Genomic DNA, 20,000 nt, shown 5'->3' on the forward strand with positions numbered 1-20,000 from the left:
AATAAAATACTATTATGTGGTATATGTGTTAGGCAATCACTATATCAAATTCATGGCATTCCGTGCAAACACAGTCAGAGAAAAGGAAAACAACACTTGGTGAGAGAAATCGCACCACATGGGAGCAGCTAAGTCGGGGAGATGGGGAGACTAACAATGGAAACCTGACCAAGCAGAGGCTGTAATTTTCCCAGCAATTGTGGTTAGTGTTGAATACCCCTGTGGAAGAATAAGTGGCAGGAATGCAAACCACTGGCAGAGGGGCCTTGCTCACTGACTGGGACAGGGGACAAGGTGGGAGGTGGGTGATAGGACTGTACAGGAGGTGGGGAGGGGAGAACTGAATTGGAGGGGTAGAAACGGAACCCTGGAGACCCGTGATAAATGGGATAGGCAGTTGATGAGGGATGTGTAAGAAATACAAAGAGGAAGAGAGAGATGGAAGGAAGACCATATGAACCATAGCTCTATTTCCATTTGCCACTACTCCCCAGCTTCCTTTAGGGCTTTCTCACTGAGAGCTGTCAAGTAATCAAACACCGTGCCCTGTGGGAGGTTCTACACAGCAATGCTGCTGCAGAGATATGGGTTAAGTATAAACACTTAGGAGTACGTATCAAGCACTGTCCTAAGCACTTTATACAAATAACCTATTCTAATCCTCCCAAAAGTCTATGAGGTTTACTAACCAACAGGCTAGCAATGTTAATTGGATATGATCACACATCTAAGAGTGGTGGAGTTGGGATTCGAGAATCCTCAACCATCATCTACCCAGCTCTCATGAAAATCCCACCATCCAGCCACACACAGCCTCCTCCCAGAAGTCTGAACTGCCCACTCGGAGCTCAAAGGCATTTGGCTTTTCTGCCCTCTCTGAGGATGCAATGAGGTGTTCTGTCTAGCAAGAGCTCCCTGCAGGCCTGCGTTTGGCGGGGATAGGGCCTGCACTCCCTTGGTGCTTAATGTCCACGAGTGAACGCTGGAAAACAAGCCTGCCATCCAAGACCTGAAATCAGGTGAGCTCTCTGAGCATGCCTGGGGTCTACTCCACGCCCCAAACGAAGCCCTTTCTCGAGCGCGGAAAGGATCAACATCGGTCCTCAAGTAGAGAGGCAAAGAATCCGTAACCCCACTCTGGCAATAGGTCGCCTTTCACCCTTAAGCAATTCATCCATTAAGTCAATATGACCTTATTTGGTGCCTATCACGTGTCACAGACTGCGCAAGAGGCGGAGGAATTAGAAATAAACACTGCTTAGTCTTACGGGAAAGGAGAAAGAACTGGGCAAGGAGAAGAAAAGGAAAAGGAAGAAAACAACAACCCCCCACCCTCCGACCTCCCCAACATGGCGGCCGTAATAGCCGAGCCTGACCTCCTCATCATGGCGGCCCATCGGCTGGACTCAGACCTTCTCAACATGGCGACCACGGATGACCTCCCAATCATGGGGTAGGGCCCCGCCCGCTTCGCCCGGCTGCTGGCGAGAGCAGTTCCGGGTACGGTGCATGCCGGGGGTGAGCAGGGGGCGGTGTCCTGGCCATGGCCGGCCTGTCGGACCTGGAGCTGCGGCGGGAGCTGCAGGCCCTGGGCTTCCAACCAGGACCTATCACTGATACCACCCGGGACGTCTACCGTAACAAGCTGCGCCGCCTGCGGGGCGAAGTCCGACTGCGAGAGGAGGCCCGGCCGCGGGGCGAGGAGCGGTTGCGAGAGGAGGCCCGGCTGCGCGAGGAGGCCCCGCTGCGCTCCCGGCCCGCCGCAGCTTCTGTGCGGGCAGAGCCCTGGCTCTCCCCGCCGGCCTCGAGCTCGGCCTACGCGACCCCAGGGGCTTACGGCGATCTTGGGGCATCCGCGGCTTCCTGGTCTGGGAGCCGCGGCCTCGCCTACCCCGTCCGCCCTGCGCCGCTCAGGCGCCGTGCCTCGGTCCGGGGCAGCTCCGAGGAAGACGAGGACGCTCGGCCACTTAACAGAGCCGCGCCGGGTCTCGGGGCCCGTCGCTGGTGGGCCGCGTCCTCGGCGCGGCCGTCCACCGCTCTCGGCCCCGACCCGCGCCCGGGCCTGCGGGTGACGCGAGCTGGCGCAGCGGGCTCAGCGCGGGCCCGGCCCGAGGTGGGGCGGCGGCTGGAGCGCTGCCTGTCTCGGCTTCTGCTCTGGGCCAGCCTGGGGCTGCTGTTCGTCTTCCTGGGCATCCTCTGGGTGAAGATGGGCAAGCCCTCAGCGCCACAGGAGGCGGAGGACAACAGTACGTCCCGGGCCGGCGCAGGGGAGGGCCCTGGGCGCGCGTGTCCACCAGAACGACCACCTGTTCCTCTTAGTGCCCGGCTGCACATTCCTGTACTTTGGTCAGGTGCCTCTTGCGGTCTTCTTATCTGCAGACCTTGACTTTCCTTCCTCCAGCTGTGGGAAAGTGGGCCAGGATTACTGCATCTTCAATAATTTCTGTCTTCACTTTCTCCTATTCTTATTTTCTGCCCTAGCCTTCCCTACTAATCTCCCCCTCAACAATGTGCTGGAAGCAGTCTTCATTTGTTGTTACTTTTACCCTAAACTCTGGTTTTCCCTCTCTAGAAAAAGTCACACCCTCCTCTAACACAGTGTCCCCAACCTTTTTGGCACCAGGGACAGGTGCTCCTATGAGAATCATGCCTGATGATCTGAGGTGGAACTGAGGCGGTGATGCTAGGTGATGCTAGCACTGGGGAGCCGCTGGAAATATAAATGAAGCTTCTCTGGCTCTCCTGCCACTCACTTCCTGCTGTGTGGCCTGGTTCCTGATAGGCCATGGGACCAGTGCTAGCCTGTGGTCCAGGGTTTGGGAACCCCCTGCTCTAACAGACAAATCCACTCCCATTCCCTTTTATTTCTTTCTTCCCTTTTGATTTCTTGCTCAATAACACAGTGCCCATTTGAAGGCACTCCAGGTTTCACTGCACACAGATGAGATCTGGCTGAGGTCCTAGCTTTGCAGTACCAAAAAGGCCATGTGCTCCACTTCTTTGGACCACAGTGCCCTCATTTGTCAATGGGAGATTTTACTAGCCCTGCTTATGAGATATGTATGGAGGAAGCCGTTAAAGGATTTAAAGTGATATGATATAAAAGAAGACATTTATCATTGCTTGCAGCACCCTCATGGAGTGTGTTAAGAGGGTCCTGTGATTCAAGGACACTCCCAGCCATGCCAATAAGAGGTCTGCAGGATACTCATGTTTCCTGAATAGTTGAGGATTTGTGTTTCGTAAAAGGCGAATTCGCCTCTCAGATAATCCTGAGCTCTCATCTAACAGGAAACAACGTAGAGATCATGTCTTTATAAATTTAAGTATAAAGTGACATGGTAATTCCCCAACTTTAATATTCTTTGTAAAGCATGGATGTGATTAATACTGTTCCTAGACTTGAGCCAAGGCCATATCTTTCAACACCTAGCAAGAACAGCCAAAATGCAGGGGAAAGCTAAATTATGTCTTAGCTGTTGCAGCAGATGGATGTTTGGGTGTGTGAACAAGTCCGTGGGCACAGGGATCCCAAACTCGTGCACACACTCAATTTCTTGACTTCCGAGCAGTTTAACCACCCGCTAGAGAAATTAAACAGACCTGGGGGTGTCATGGTACTGTACTGGTACTGTAACTACGCTGGTAATGTCAAACAGTATACTGTCAAACTGCTGAGATTCTCAAAGACAGTAGCTCTTGGAGATATAATGGGATTTACCTCCCATGATGATATTAATCCCTGTTTAATATAATCCCTGTTAAATTGTTTATAATTTATAAAATTGTCATGCATGTGGCCTTGTTTGAAGCTAACTGCCTGAGTTAAGGAGAAAAGGCTTCATTGATCTTGTTTTACAGATGAGAAATAGGTTCAGAGTGGTTGAATTGCCCAGATCCCATGGCTAATCATTTTCAGCTGGGATTAGGACCCAGCTGTCCTAACTCCTAATCCAGGGCTGAGAAGCCCTTACATTTTACTGTCTGTATTTTAACAGGGCCTCATTTAGATGACACCTTTCTAATCCCCACCCTTGTGTTAGTAATGTTTCACTTCCCCTGAATTTTGAGAGTGGTCCCTTTTTGTACTCTTTCCTCAACCCACACTTTTAATTTCCTGTGTTTCTTTTCTTGGTCTCAGTGAAATTATTGCCAGTGGACTGTGAGAGAAAAACAGATGAGGTGAGTTTGAGTTTCTCTAGCTTTTATTCCTCCCGAGGATGTTAGCCTCCATCAGGAGGTAAACTTCCCCAGAAAAAGATCATAATAGGATCATTTTCAGGAGTGCTTCATGTAATGTACCAGAATCACATTGTGTTCTGTGATGTTTGTGTCAGACTCAATTGTGGCAGTGAAGGAGTACTTGAAACAGAGAATTGAACTCCCCAGATCCAACCCTAGGCTTGTTAAGGAAGCTCTCTCATCAATCGCAGAGTTGGGGACTTTGATCTTCTGCCTAAGTTGACCTAGGGGGATGCAGTAAGTTGTGGTTGAAGGACCTCTCAAGCTCCCTGGCTTTGAGAGGAAGGGCAGGCAGTTTTTAAGTGAGAGGAGGCCATGTTCTCAATCCACATTCTCCTCTCCAATAGTACATCTGTGGCTCTGAAAATTCTGTTCTGATTTGAAACATCATGGGGTGGGGGAGGTCGTTAAAGGTATCTGAAGTAGAATTGCCCTCTTAGACTATCAACCAGTTTTATGAAGCTTTAATGTTTCCTACAAATAATATTTGGGGAAGGTGAGCAGCCCTATCCACTTAGGAGTCATAAAAGGAGCATTAGTGAGGAGCTAGGATGCTGGTATAGGTGGTAGTCTGGGGAAGATACAAGGCAATAAATTATCAGGTCATAAATCCTATCAGGAGGAGCCTGTGCTGCCAGAGGGCATGACTTAGTAGTCTAATTATTATCAGATGTGCAATGCCAGGCCTGCTGGGCCCTCAGTTCATATCTCTGGCAGCCGGAGGGGCTGGGAAAGAAATGACACCTGGTCATCTCCATGCCCCTGCGTTGACTCTCTGACTCCCATTAATGAAGAGGTGTCATGGTGCAGGTACCCAGTTTTATTTATCTTTGGCTTCTGCTGTTTCATATTTGGGGATGTTTTATTACATTCATTTATTGCATTCATCCCCCAAATATCTTTGCTTTCCAATACTTTTGTAAAAGCAGATTTGTAGAAAGTTTCATCTGCCTTCCATCATTAAAACTGCAACTGATGATTAGAGGAAGTGGCCCAGAGACATAGGCGGCAGCCAGTGGAGGAACTAGAATTTCAAAAACTGAAAACAAAAACATAAAAAGAATAACTTTCTGTAAGACTTTTTCCAGTGATGATAGTTTTGTCTTTTAATTTGAAAAGGGCTCCCTGGTTTCTGTTTCTTGGTCCTTCACATCTCTAAATGTGTCATACCCATGACTGAATAACAGACTTGTTACCTGGTCCTCCTCTGAGCTGGATGTGCTTATGCCCCACTCAAGTGAGCCCAGACTGACACAATCCAGGGCCTTGCTAAAGACGTGCTTAATGAGCAGACTGGCTACTTGTAGCATCAGAGCATGGAAAAGCAGGGTCTGGGCCATCATTGTAGGCTCCATTGAGCTGAGATTTCATGGGGTACCCTTAGCCTCATGGGGGACGGACCAAGGAACAGGCAGGTTGGGAGGCACTTCTGGGCTTTGCCAAGGCCCTTGCTGAAAGTTTCATTCTTTGTGTGGCTCCAGCTCACCCAGAACCCAGCTGGGCATTTGAGTTTCTTTCCCTTCTCAGCTGACTCTGAGATTGTGTTTTTCTTTCTGCCTTTGTGCTGCTGAAAATGTAGGGGCAAGCTGGGAGTAGGAGTGTTGTTGTAATCAGGCTATCTTGTCTGGTACCTTCTGTCCTATTGTCGTTAGGTGGAATTGGCCCTGCTTTGCCTAAATGTTGAGTTTTGAACAATGTTAATTGTTACTGCTTTTTTTCTGATCGTGACAGTAATTAGTGTAGAAAATATGAAAAATGTGACAAAAATCACCCATGATTCTGCCCCCTAGAGATAATCATCATTAACGTTTTGGGAGCATTGCCTTGTCTCTGTATTTATAGAATTGGTATCTCCATATGTATTCAGTTACATTCAGTTACTTATTATCAACATTTCCCATACCATTAAACATTTTTTAAAAGTAGTTTGGGTACCTAACTCTACTAGTAGACACGTGAGTTGTTTCTGAACATTTATGGTCATGTGTATTAATCTTGGTTACACCATTTGGTACCTTGTAAAGGTTTTCAGATCTTTAGGCAAGATGAGGGACAAATTTTGACCTCTGAGAGTATTAGAAACCAAGTCCTTCACATTTCAAGTGCAGGCAGCAGATGAGCCCTGAGGAAAAAGGTGACTTTGGTTCCCTATGTAGTTGCAGAGCCAGGCCCAGAGGCCAGGCTCTTGGTTTCTGGTCCAGGGCTTCGCCCAGTGACACCTCAGAGGAGGCCGGATGTGTGGGGTGTGGACTTAAAGTTGACTGACCTAACTCCACCACTTAGAAGCTGTGGGATCCTTATGACTTACCTAAGGTCTCTAAACTTTGGGCTCCCCACCTAAGAAATTGGAGTACAGTAAGGACTATGTACTCACGTGTAAACCACTCAGACCAGCACCTGGCACTTTGTCCACTCTAAAGGAAGAAGAACCTTTTTTTAATGTTCCAAATCCAGTAAGTCTAGCAATATGGTGTCAATTCTGTTACAGGTTCTAAGGGACTAGATATGCATATATTTCTATTCCTATTTTCTCATCCAGATGACTCTTCTCCCCTACAATTTCAAGATTTCTAGAAATTTTACATTTTTAGGGATATCTAAAATCTAGTCTAAAATTAAGCATTTGCAGCAGACAATCCACAAAGCAGACAAATCCACAGGCAGATTGTGGACACTTGACTTTCCAAAAATGGGTGGAAATGGCCTGAGGTGGAGACCAGGTGCAGTAGTGCAGTGTTTTCTTTTCCCTCTGAGGAAGCGGGACTACTGCATTTCTCCACAACCACATCACCTCTGCTCCTCAGCCCCATTTAGTGGCCTTTATTCCAGCAGGAACCATGGGGCAGAGGCTGGGGAGCCTCTAGGAAGGCAGGCGCTTTGTTCCTGTGTCTGCTTACAGCTCTGCCTCTGCTTTTATGGAGTTCCTTTTCAGTCAGTGAACCCCATATTTATCGATCCTATCTTTGGGCCCACCATTTTGCAGAATTTCTTTCTTTTTTTTTTCTTCTAAGTGATAACAACTTAAGGTACTTGATAGTGTGGCTAACGAGGTAAAGCCAGGCAGATATACTCCCCTCTCACCCACCATCCTTGCTAACCACCTGTCCTGTGCCCTTTCAGTTCTGTCAGGCCAAGCAGAAGGCAGCCTTGCTGGAGCTGCTGCATGAACTGTACAACTTCCTGGCCATCCAAGCTGGTGAGTAGGTCTTGAGAGGCCCAAGATCCTTGTGAATGGGTTGTGGGCTGCTGCCGCGACCAGCCAGGCCAAGGGTGGCCAGCAGGCAGCTGAGACGCTCTGTTGTCATCTAGAAGACATACTCAGAATCTAAGTCTCCCCTTCCCCACTTCTTCACTCACACACATTTTTTTAAGCCTTGCATTTGGGCAAAACAAATTTGGTTCTCATATCACGTTTAAGGTTCCCAGCGGTCCTGGCACATGCACAGGCCTTTCAACAGATGTGCTCCCTCCTCCACATGCCCCCTACTTAATATTTTGAGGGTCCACATTGCACTGGAAAGTGCCAGGCCCCGAGCCTCAGAGTCAGGGTCCTTAAACCTGGAAGGCCTCCCTGCACCAGACAGTTGGCCAAGCCAGGTGGAGAGTCCTGTGCAGGTGGCAGGGGTCTGTATGGTAGGCTGAGCATATCCAGGCCCATTCAGCTCACCAAGGCCCTGGTATCACATCTGCAATTCTGATTCCCTTCCCCCCCCCATCTGGCGCTGCTGGGACCCTTGGCCAAGTCCTTGATATTCTCATGGCCTCGAGTTTCCTATTACTGAGTGATATTAGGTCTTTCTTTCTTTTCTTTTTTTTTTTTAACAAAATGAAAGTCTATTGCTGTACTCTAGAGGGAGGCATTCTCAGCACTCCTGGGAATGACCCTCTGAAAACTTACCCAGAATGCTTCCCTACTATTTTATTTGGTAAACACATTCTTTGAGGCCAGAGTTGTCACTTGCATTATTGTGTCCTCCCCCACACCTGGCCTCTAGGAGGTTCTCAAAATCACTTGCTGGTGACGTAGGTGAATGCCCAGAGCTTGTGCCTCGTGTTAAATATACTTGGCGCAAGAACCACATATAGCTGTTCAGTCTTATGGGATGTTCAGGAGGCATCTCTTACCTACGGCCAACTCTTGTCTAAGATTGTTGCTGGGAAGTCAGAGTTGGATGGACTTGTACTGGACCTTAAGTCCTCAGGGCTGATCTTGTGGGCCTCAGCTCTGTTACCTCCTCCCTCCTGACTGGTGGGAGACTGGAAACTGTCAAGGAGGCATCCACAAGCTTCTTGGCGGAATGCTAGGAGTTGGGGCTCCCAGATCATGGTCATCATGGACATTTCTCTTGGGCCCGGGTGCTTGGGATGTAAATTATGGCCTAAAAGGGTGTTCTAAACCTTTGTGACTCCAAGGACCAGCAGCATCAGTATCACCTAGGAGCTTATTGGAAATGCAGAATCTCAGGTCCCCTCCCAAACTTACTAAATCAAAGTCAGTATTTTAATAAGATCCCCCCAGGGGATAAAGTTGAGAAGCTCTGCTCCTAAACTGTGGATCCTAATAGAGATTTCTTCTCTATCCTGCCCCATACGTGGTCCTGGCTTATGCCATCAAGGAGCCTGGTTCCTGCTGTCCTCTGACAAGCCCCGAGGGTATGTGTCTAACTGAGACAGACTGCCAGGGAGTATGGGCTCTCAACTAGGCCATACTCCCTCCTACCTCCTATTTGAGATCAGCTATGGGCAGGGCAGTGTGCTAGCCTTTGTAGGATACAAGATGGCTCAGCCCAGGGTCCTGCCCAAAGGCTGCCTGTGGGCTAGTAGGAGAAACAGGCCATCTACCTCCTTGATATGCCATTGGATGAGAACTGAGAGGCGTGATGCCTTTTAGCTAGAGTAGTCATGGGGGAGGTGGCTTCTGTGCCAGTCCCTGAAGCCTAGGTAGGATTGGTTACATATGTGTGGGGAGAAGGTGGGACCGAAGAGGCCAGAAATTACAGGGTCAAGGATGGAAGCAGATGGCTTCATAGGGGAAGGATAAACAGAATGGAGTTTGGAAAGGTCAAGTGGGCTCCACTGTGGTTGGCCATGGATGCCAGAGCAACAGGGCACCACAACAGGGGAGTGGTGTGCCAAGAGCCAGGTGCTAGGAAGGCAAATGTGGCAGCAGCTTAAGTGGACTAGTGTCATTTAAGCAGAACCATTTTAAAGCTTTGATGACCTATAACATGTGGATGAGAAAGGGGAAAGAAGGAAACCAGTCAGAAGGCCATGGTGGTGGTCCACCAGGCCTAACCAGGTCAGGGTGGTCTGGGTGGAGGCAGGAGGATGGGAGAAGCCAACTTGGTCTCAGAGGATCTAGAGGGTCAAAATCAACTTTGAGGTAGGAGGAACAGGCTTCAGTTCATTCCTAAGATTTTTAATATTACCTTCAGCCACTCCCTGCCCAGCACACAGACACACAGAGACTGGCCATCTGATGACCCCAGACTGTGCCAAGTCAAGGGCAGTCAGACCATGTGTGAGGGTTAAGGATCTTTACGTGCTCTGTCTCTGGTCTCAAGGGGTCTAGCAGTGAAGCAGCTCATCGTGGGTGAACCACAGCAGGCGACCAAAAGCCAAGGGCTGTGGCAGGCCCCCAAGTTCAGAGCAATCTAGCTAAACAAGAGGCCCCAACAGGTTGGGGAATTTTCAGAGGAGGTGGCTTTTGGGCTGGACCCAGAAGGCTGCCAGGACTAGGAGGAGGCTCCCAGCTCCATCCTAGGTGGGAACTGGCCAACCAGCGTGCTCAGAAGGGAGATTTGGAGCACTGCTGAGGCCCTGCTTTCCACACAGACACCCGCTTCCTCCATAGGGCATTTTGGACATCCCTCCCAGAATTCCTCAAAACAGTGGGCCTGGTGTTCCAGGTCACCTGCCTGTACCATGCGTCAGAATCCCTGCAGTGCCTGTGGCCTCCCTGCCTTTCTTTTTCCCAGACTGTGCTTATTTATAGTGTCATTCCGGTACTTTCTAAAGCTATCTGTCTGATCCTTTTAGGGATCAATTGCAAACAGACCTTCGTATTGGGCAGCTTTTTAGTCATTTAATGCAAATCGCTGCACAGCTTTGCAGGTCAGGTTTTAATGATCTGGAATCGATCCAAGCTAAGTGGCTTTTGATCTTGCTGCAGAGTAAAGATGCCCCACAGAAGCCAGAGCGCCAGGCCACTTGCTCCCTATCAGAGCTGATGGCTTGATTCTTGCTGCATTTTTTTAGTCTGTTTCAGAGTAATTTTTTTCCTTCTTTGTGTTTGAATGTGTGTTTTTTCCCTCCTAGGTAATTTTGAATGTGGAAATCCAGAGAAGCTAAAAAGTAAATGCATTCCTGTAATGGAAGCCCAGGAATATATAGCAGTAAGTAGGCTGTAGTGTTCACACATCCCTGGGAGGTCCTGGGGCTTTTGTATTGATCTTTCAAACCCTGCATTTTTTTCCCCCTTTTCATTTCATTTTGTGTTTGGTTTTTGGCTTTTTTGCTTTCTCCTATTTTTGTTTTTAAACAAAAATAGTTGAGTGCTAGGCTACCTTAAGAAGAAGCAGTGGGGGTGACTGGGCCCAAGGTGAGAGCTGTGAGCCAGAGCAGGCCTGCTGCATGGGTGCAGACAGCTCACTACTGACCAGCAGCTGGGCCGCTGCAGGCTGCCCCTTCTAAAATGGTCCCGTCACTTGCTCCTCCTTTGGTTTGCTTTTATTTCCTTCTCAGCAGATTAAAGGATACACATTTCACTTGTCTGTTCTCTCTCCTTATGAGTACTGTGTGGATTGTTTAGGGTCCACTGGATTTTCTGCATGGCCTTAGGATGATAGAATTTTGAGTGTTGAGAGCTGGCAGAAACCTTAGTCCAATTTTCATTTCACAGATGAGGAAACTGAGGCCTAGAGAGGGGCAAAGACTTGCTCAACGCCACACAGCTAAGACCGACTGGATGCCCGGCCCCCCCAACTCCCACACTTTTTAAAAATTTTATTCAAGATGAGCTGCCTCAATTACCTAATTCTTCAGTCCTTAAGAAAACTATTCTTTTGCCTGCCTCAGACCCGCACTGTTTTCCTGTGTGTGCTTCCGCATCACCTCCTCCAGTCAGAGCCTCTTTCTTGGCTCTCATCAGCCCCAGATTTCTTTCCTGCCAGTTTGTTGTACATTGAGCAGTACAGGGCTTTGGGGCGTGTGGAGGACACAGGAGAGGGCTTCCTTAATCCAGCAGCAGAATAACATTGCTCTAGCTGCTTTGTCCAGACGCAGAACTAATCTTTTCTCATCCCCTCCCACAGAATGTGACCGGCAGCTCCTTTGCCAAGTTTGAAGCCGCACTGACCTGGATACTGAGCAGTAACAAGGACGTGGGCATCTGGTCAGTGTGGGCGGGGCATCATGAGGTTGGCAGCACAGCCGTGGGTGTCTGCGGCCACTGTGCTCACCCATCAGTTGACTCCCTCACTCCAACAGAGGTGTCTCTGGTCTGAAGTTAGAGGGCGGATCTCCCAGCTGAGTAGTTGTGGGCTGGGCTTAAAGCTGGCTTTGGAAGGGAGAAGTGTTAGGAGCAGTTTCAAGATGAGACACAAAATCCAGATGTTAGGATATTAGCCTTGTTCCAGCTAAACCTGCGTCAAGTAACTCAGTCTGTGCCTTTTTAAAATGCACCAGCTCTGCGTGGTTTTCTGGAGAAGGCATTTTTCTACACACCCTTTCCTCGGGTGCTAGTTTTCATTTGTAGATGAAATGATTCTGTATGTTGGTTTCACTCAGTATGGAAATTGCGAAAGGAAATACTGGATTTTATTCTGACTGAGCAGTTCCGCCTCATTTCTGTCTCTGGTGAGCACTGTTAGCAGAGATAGCAAGCCCTTTCGCCTTCCTGAAAAGCCCCATCTGGCTGCTCAGCCCTTGGTGTGGGAGTGGGGAGAACCAGCTGATGGCCAGACACCAAAAATTTCCCTACTGGAAAAGCATTCACCTTGTCACCCAGCTCCCATTTCTCAGGGTTTGTCAGGGTCTCTGTTCAGGTTACAGCTCCTGATATTAAAACATGCTCTAGGGTTTTGTTCTCTTCCTCTCTAATCCACCCAGATTACTAATTCCATCAGCAGTGCATCCAGCAAAAGCCCCTAGGGCAGCTCAGCCTAAAGCTTGATAACTGGATGCATGGCACAATTAAAATTCATTGGCTTAAAAAAATAATAAAGCTTCCCTGAGTGGCTGAGCAATTTTCCTGTGTTAGAAAAGGCGGAGGAGACTACACAGCTGCTAGCACACGAGAATGATGACACTTGCCTTTTCACACTGGGGAGAGCAGCCTGGAGGGTGGCTGAGCCCAGCTCAGACGACCAGTGTTAAAAGTGGATTGTGAGAAATCGCGACACTTGCAGGTACCAGCCATTCCAGTGTGCAGTCCAGAGCATGAGCTTGTCCCCTAACTGGAAGAAGTTGATGTCGGCATCCCCATGGGTCCTGACGCCTCATTGCTGGGGGCCAAGGTGGAGGTGCTGTGGCTGGTTCCTGGCCTCAGAGAGCCCAGCAGTTTTTATGCTGAGCCTCGCAGCGCCCCACGTTCTCTATACTCAAATAGCTATGTGCCTCCTTGTCACAAAAGAAAAGCACACTCTTCCAGATTCTGTCTTTCATTTCTTAACCATGCAGTGCAAAACCAGCGATTCAGTAAACATTTTCATTTCTCTATGCTGGGAGGTGGGAATCCAATTTACAGTTTAATCTTCTGCACGCTGAGAGGGGCTGTCAAAGACCCAACAAGGGGGATGTCACTTTAGCAGTAGGGGTTCAAGCCTGCTGCCTCTTTAAAGCTTTATTCTTTCTAAGTAGCCAACATGGGAAAATTCTGGAAAGAGTATAACCAGGATACTAAGTCTATTTTGTAAGCACGTAGAAGCCTTGAAGCCCATTTTCCTCCTTCTGCTTAAAGTGGAGTTTAGACCGCAGCTCCTCAGTGCTTTTGGACATGTTTACAACCCTGTGTCCTGTTTCAGGTTGAAAGGGGAAGACCCATCTGAATTAGTGACGACCGTGGACAAGGTGGTCTGCTTGGAATCTGCCCGCCCCCGAATGGGTGTGAGCTGCCGGCTGAGCCGTGCCCTGCTCACAGCCGTCACCCATGTGCTCATCTTCTTCTGGTGTAAGTCCTCTTACCTCTATTCACCATCGGGACTGCTTGCACATAGCACCTCCTGGAAGCCCAGCTCATAACACTCCTAGGCATGAGTGATGCGTTACAGAAACCCAGCTCTTGAGAGTTCATTTCTATCTAGTGAACCTGAGTTCTGTCATAAAACAGAGGACATGAACAAGTCAGCCTCTGCTCTGAATCGTCTTTACCTATGGAGATTGGTGGCAGGAGCATGAGGATGACTAGAAAATGTCCTTGACTCAGCGTCGGGGACTGTCCTCATTTCTAAGAGGAAGCCTAGCCCAGGCTGGAGGTGGGCATTGCCACTTCCAGGACTCCAGAGTGCAGACCGCTTCGATGGGGAGATACAGCAGGAGCGTGGCTTAATTTTACTCCCTGAACGATGTAAATATCTCCTGGAGAGCTACGGATACCTGATAAAAGCAGGAAGGACCCAGAGTGCTGAACTGAAAAGCAGAGCATAGGCCTTGTCTCCCAACAGCAGAGCTGCCTTTGAGCAGAGACCTCGGGGTGTCTCTTAAGGCAAAGGGCCACGTCACAGAACCTGCTGGCTCTGCCAAGATAGTCGATTTACAAATCACAGGCATCTGGGTGTGCACACAGTTCCCTCACCCACACCATCAGGCACAGACATCGTTATTGGCAGCAGCATCTCAGAATACAAAGGGCCCAGCATGTATATATATATGAGACCCTGCGTTCTCGTTCACAAGGGAGGAAATGAAAGCCCCAGAATGAGGTTGGGAGAAGCCGAGTTCTGGACAGCTGGAGTTGCCTCTGTGGTGACAGCTGGCTAGGAGGAAGGTGATCACTTAATAGCCTGTCCTCCCTTTGCATTTCTTTGTTTCCTGCATGCTAGCCGTGGGCCGGATGCATAGTAGATATTTAGAACACAGTGGCAGCTTACCCACAGCCTCCAGCACAGCGACTTGCCCATAGTGAGACCCAGTGAGTGGCTGAACAGCCAGAAGTGATGTGAGTAATTAATGATGCTTTGTTCCTGCACAGGCTTGGCCTTTTTGTGGGGACTACTGATCCTCCTGAAGTATCGGTGGCGCAAGTTGGAAGAGGAGGAGCAGGCCATGTATGAGATGGTGAAGAAGATCATAGGTGTGTGGCCCCTGGGAAAAGGGCTGCTGACCGCTGTCACAAGGTCCTCGCCCTAAACAGTATCCTCTGTCCTGCAGATGTTGTCCAGGACCATTATGTGGACTGGGAGCAGGACATGGAGCGTTACCCATACGTGGGCATCCTGCATGTGCGTGATACCCTGATCCCTCCACAGAGCCGGTGAGTCCTGAGTCTGACCCCACCAAGTGCCACAGAAGGAGGCTCATAGCCTCGAATCAGGCAACCCCCCAGGATCATAGGTGGGGGCGCTGTCCATACCTCCTGCCCCTCCTCCAGCATTCGGCTCTTTGTGGCAGAATGCGGACAGGTATAGAAGCAGGTCCCACTCCTCTGTAGACATGGCAGCACCATCAGCATTGATACTGATTGGGGTGCTTTGGGTAGCAAATATTAGAACCACTCCCCTCCCGCAGTGGCTTAAGCAGGAAAGGGCCTGATGGGTTTCTATGAGCGGAAGTCGAGTCATGTAGGCTCCAGACAAAGGACAGTCAGGTCTCCGGCTCCATTTCTCTGTGATTCTCATGGTCCTACCCTCCTTGGATGTTCTTAGCTGGCTGGTCACAAGATGGTGGCCAGCAGCATCTGCCTTGTCACAGCCAGCAGGAGGGGGAAGTGGGCAAGAGAAAACCTCAGAAGCCACCAGTGACACACTTCTTGAGGCTCTGCTGGCTAGAATTGGTTACTCACCTTCTTGAATCAGTCACTGGCAAAGAAGAAATTGATTTTCAAATATTTTTAATTATGACCCACAGTCAGAAACACACGTTACCTAAAATATCATGGTCCAGTTCACACACACACACGCACACATGTGCATACATGTAAGTTGAAAGCAAAGTTTCACAGCAGCCAAGAGTCAGCGTCCAGGGTGCACAGCTTCATGGGAAGGGATGGCAGGCCTAGCATGTTCAACTGCAGGGCCACCTTCAACATGGGCTGCAGATGCTGGATAGATCCCTGAAAGAACCAGGGGTGGGTAGAGTTGGGGACCCAAGTCCCAGGAGGCAGTCCACAGGGCCTACCACAGTGCTTGCGGGCCCCTCACAGCAGATTTCACTGCAGTCTGTGGCCGTTTGCCATCATCTCTCAGATGGTCAAGCAGTCAAACTTGCCGAGTGTTCACTATCACCTGGGCACTGGTCTGAGCCCTCCACAGATGCAGACTCACTTAACCTTCACCATGGCCCCATTTTACAGATGAGGAAATGAGGCACAGGAGGTTAAGAGACTTGCTCAGAGCCCCACAGTTGGCGTTTCTGTGCTCCCTGCCAGGCTCTATGGTCCAGGTCGCCCCTTTCTGTGCAACCCAAGAGAAATTAAAAGAGTAGAAAGAATATTTAAGGACCCTTTTAAATGTGAAGATGCTTAATAACTGTCATGCCCACCCCACTCCCTGGGAAGGTACAGGCAGGAAGCTTAGAGCAGACTGACTGAGTTGTGGTGATTGGGCCTGCTGTTGATCCCCAGTGTAAGGCAGCCACTTGGCCCTCCAGCTTCCCCACTGAGAGGCCACTTGTTGTATTCAGACTCCCACCTAATTCTTGCTAGGAGTCATCATGGGACCGTTAACGACCTCTCTGAGCCAGTTTCCTCATCCATAAAACAGATAATATTACCACCTTGCCAGAGGGCCGTGGTGAAAAGAGACTGTCATTCACTTATTCACTCAACAAGCGTTTGTTGCCTACCTGCTATATGCCACGCTATCCTGGGTCATGCGGAGATAGTGGGGAGTGAAAGAAGCAAATTCCCCGCCTGCTGGAGCATTATTTCTAAAGAGGAAGATACAGGAAAAGATAAATAAGGAAAATGTATACTATTAAGTAGTGACAAGTTTTAAGGAAAAGGGAAGAAGGGTGTCAGGGAGATGGCCTCACAGCTCACTAAGTCGTTGCCTAGCACTTGATCACTCATCAGAGGGCAGCTGTTATTGCTTGGGCTTTAACTATATGCAACACATTCACTTAAATGAGAAGGCATTGCAGCTTGTCACAGGGCTGAACCACCGCTCCTTGGCTCCTTTGCATCAGCAGAGACTGCAGGCAGCCACCCCACGGGGTCTAAGTGACCTCAGGAGGCCCATGCCCTGCCACTCTCAGACTCTTGATTCATCTCCAAGCTGCCCCGTCAGTGCAGCCGAGCTCTGGACTCATAAGGACTCATGAGCTCCTGCCAGCCCTGCATCGGCACACTCAGATGCGCCCTGTGGATAAAGGCCTGCTTCTGAGAGACAGAGGGATGTGAAGAGCTTGTGTAGTAAGGAAAGGAAGCTGAGGAGAACAGCTGCTTGGCCACTTGTTCATTACCTATTTATAGGCAGCCTGAGAAGGATGGCCCCCACACAGCGCCACTTCCTCTGCCTCAGGGCCTAGCCTGAGGGGCTCAGTCTCCAGGCATGTGCGGCTTCAGTCTAGCCAAGTAGGAGCTGTGAAACAGCTATGGGATTTGGTTAGTGGCAGGACCCAGCCCCCAGAGAAGCAAGCCTCAATACCCCCTCTGCCTCCTGACTCAGGCCACCTCAGGAGCTTTTCTCCCTTTGCCCTCCCCCAGGTTGAGCCTTCCTGCTCCCAGTCATACACACGTTCACTCTGTGGGTTCATGGAGGTGTGGGTTCATGGAGTGCTGGTCTGCAGTGCTGACAAAACACAGGGGCTCATCAAAGGGTAGCCATCCAAGAAACCCTCCCTGACTGCCCTGGAGTCTTCCCATCTACTCTGGAGGGGAAGAGGAAATAAAAGGCTCTCTGAGGGGATGTAGGGCCATGATGATCCAGCAGAGCAGGGAGGCCTCATCCACTGTCCTGAGGCCCAAGGCCAGTGAGCTGGTAAGGGGCCTTACCTGGTAGCTCTAGTTCCAGGAGCGGCTCCAGTTTCTTAGCCTGCCCAGTTAGAAGCTTAGCTCATCCTCATCCCCTGAAGTGCTGTGGCATTTGGACTCAACAGCCCAGCAAACACTCTTTAATTAGCCCACATGAGGCATTAAGATGCAGGCAGCACTGGTTGAGGGCCGCCTGACCAGGCTGCTGCAGCAACAGGCCCGGTGAGCACAGCCCCTTCCCACTTGGACACCAGGGCTGCTCTGGCGACTTCTGGCGCCTTTCAGCTTGCTTTAATTGAATGCTTTTATAGCAGAAAATACTGAGGAATCATTCCTCCAGGGCCCAAGAAATGTCTCCCCTCTGCAGGAGTCCTGTCAGTACGTTGTGGCTGTTACTCTCATAAATAATTCTACGTGGGATCTTGGAGCTTTGTCCCGCTTCATACAGAGGGCATCCACAGACCAGCTGGCCTCCCTTGACAGTGTGTCCACTGAGCCTGGCTCCTCTCTTTGCAGGAGGCGCATGAAGCGGGTCTGGGACCGGGCCGTGGAGTTTCTGGCCTCTAACGAATCCCGGATCCAGACAGAGTCCCACCGCGTGGCTGGAGAAGATATGCTGGTGTGGAGATGGACTAAGCCCTCTTCCTTCTCTGACTCTGAGCGATAAACCCGGTTGGGGCCTGTTCCCAGTCACCCTGTCCCAGCCAGTCCCCTCAGGGGTTCGAGAGGGCCACCAGACCTGCCGGTGCTGAATTCACACTTGCCTTGACTTTCACCTCCTCCTAACCCTGGTTCCAAAGGTCTCTAAGACTCTTGAGAGATTAGCTCAGTAGGAAAGTGAGCTTTCTTGAAGGGCGGAGGAGAGAAGCCAGAGAAGCCAGGTGGGTAGCTTGTCTTCTGTATTGGTCCAACCCCCTCTGCCCTGTTTTGCTGGCAGAAAGGGGAAGAAGAGTTTGTTTTTCACGAATAGAAAAGATTAAAGAGCAGCAGCTGTGAAATCCTGCAGAGCAAGTGTGAGGTTGGTTGGGCTGGAGCTCTTCCACTGCCAGCAAGGAATGCTCAGCAGGGAGGTAGCATCTGCCTGTGGGAGGTGGGTCAGTATGGAGGGCTGGGGCAGCAGGGGTTGGGGAGCAGCTTGTCCATGTGCCTTCAAGGGGATGTTACCTGGGAGCTCAAAGGTGAGGGGAGAAAGCCTGTCCTTCATCTGGATGAGGCCCCTTTTATCCTGAAGGGAGAAGGTGCTAGAAATTAGAACTATAGGAGAATTAACTAGAAATGCCTGGCTCTGGCACTTAGGCCTTCATATCAGGAAATGCAAAGCTGCTGGTGTAGCCTCCTGGGAAGAACCTGGAGTAGTCACAGGTCCTGAGAGCAGAGAGGAGTGCTGAGGCTGCCACCAGCCACCATCTCCATCCACAGCCTCATTGAGGCAGCCTCCCAGGGGTGAACCTCTTCAGTGGTGCTTTTTGCAGAAGAGGTGGTTTTAGACCAGACCTGCGGCCAGGGCACTGCATCTTGCTGAGAGTGCCAGAGTGCCGATACCAGGACCTAGGGAGTCTCGCACTTCAAGTGTGGGACATTACCTCGTTTACAGCGACCACAGCTTTCTGCTCCTGGCTGTTTAACCAGAACTTCCTGCACCTGAGTTTCTGTGCGCAGATGAGGCGCGGTGGCTGCACTGCTGCCCCCTGCTGGCTTCTGGAGAGTGCCTGCTCTGCCTCAGACCTTCACAGCTCTGCCAGCTCCTCAGCTGGCCTGTGGGAATGCTTATTAAGTGCAGGAGCCTCTCCAACGGAGTCTCATCCCCATATAGTCTGTAGCAGGCAGGAGAGGGGGCAAACGGGAGATGCCACAGCTGCCTCCAAAAGGCATTAGCCACCCCTTTCTGGTCTTACTGGTATTTTTTTGTTTTCTTAATAAATTTCCCGTCTCCCTTATTTGAGCAATACTCTCTCATTTCCTCTGATGCTGGAATCTGAGCACCTGCCCCAGGACAAAGAAATGGTCTCGTAATCAGGCTCCAGCCGGAGAATAAGAAATGCAACAGGCTTCACTATCAGGGTTGAAACTTGGATAAATAAACGATTTATTAAAAATGGATGTGCTTCTCATCCGTGGCTCTTTCCCCCAAAGCCATATATAAGGAATGGCAATGTGCAGAGTTATTAGCACCGGCACCGGGAGAGGTCACCCGGAAGAGGCGGCTGGACAGGCTGAGCAGGGTCCCTGCGCCTTCCTGCATTTGGGCTCAGCCTCAGTGTTGGGGTCCTTGGGCAACCTGCATAACGTTGCAGAGCCTCAGTTTTCTAACACGGCGTGACAACCCTTCAGGGTGAACTTACAAGAGACCCGCCTGGTCCCAGTGGGTGGCAAGAAGTGGGGGTCAATAAAGCCACTTTTCTCAAGGCCCCAGTTCTATTTCCCCTCAAGGCCCCAGGTACCCCGTGAGACAGGAAAAAAGTAATGTGAGGTTGGATGCGGCTGCTCTGCAGCTAATGGTGTCCCCTGAGGTGGCAGGAGGTTGATGCAGGCAGCATTCCCTGCCCCTCACCACTGGAACACCAGTGCTGCCTGGGGGACCGCACCTGCAGGGGTGGGCCCAACTGCAGGGCAGAAGTAGTGTGCTTCA

At 50.2% G+C, this 20,000-nt stretch overlaps 1 protein-coding gene across 2 annotated transcripts; it reads left to right on the forward strand.

The window, feature by feature from the left end:
- Positions 1–1,504: 1,504 nt before the first annotated feature.
- On the forward strand, positions 1,505–19,471 carry LEMD2 (LEM domain nuclear envelope protein 2). 2 transcript variants are annotated; one of them, XM_039856263.1, is made up of 9 exons: positions 1,505–2,246; positions 4,142–4,182; positions 7,363–7,438; positions 10,561–10,637; positions 11,556–11,635; positions 13,266–13,411; positions 14,432–14,533; positions 14,611–14,713; positions 17,888–19,471. In XM_039856263.1, exons 1-9 carry the CDS (start codon positions 1,544–1,546, stop codon positions 18,036–18,038), a joined length of 1,479 nt encoding a protein of 492 aa, XP_039712197.1. In that variant the 5' UTR covers positions 1,505–1,543; the 3' UTR covers positions 18,039–19,471. The 2 variants fall into 2 exon arrangements, with proteins under 2 accessions (XP_039712197.1, XP_039712198.1); XM_039856264.1 differs by lacking the exon at positions 4,142–4,182 and having other exon boundaries at positions 2,226–2,246.
- Positions 19,472–20,000: the final 529 nt, after the last annotated feature.

This window comes from Pteropus medius, unplaced genomic scaffold, assembly GCF_902729225.1.
Source record: "Pteropus medius unplaced genomic scaffold, Ma_sr-lr_union100, whole genome shotgun sequence".
NCBI lineage: Eukaryota > Metazoa > Chordata > Mammalia > Chiroptera > Pteropodidae > Pteropus > Pteropus medius.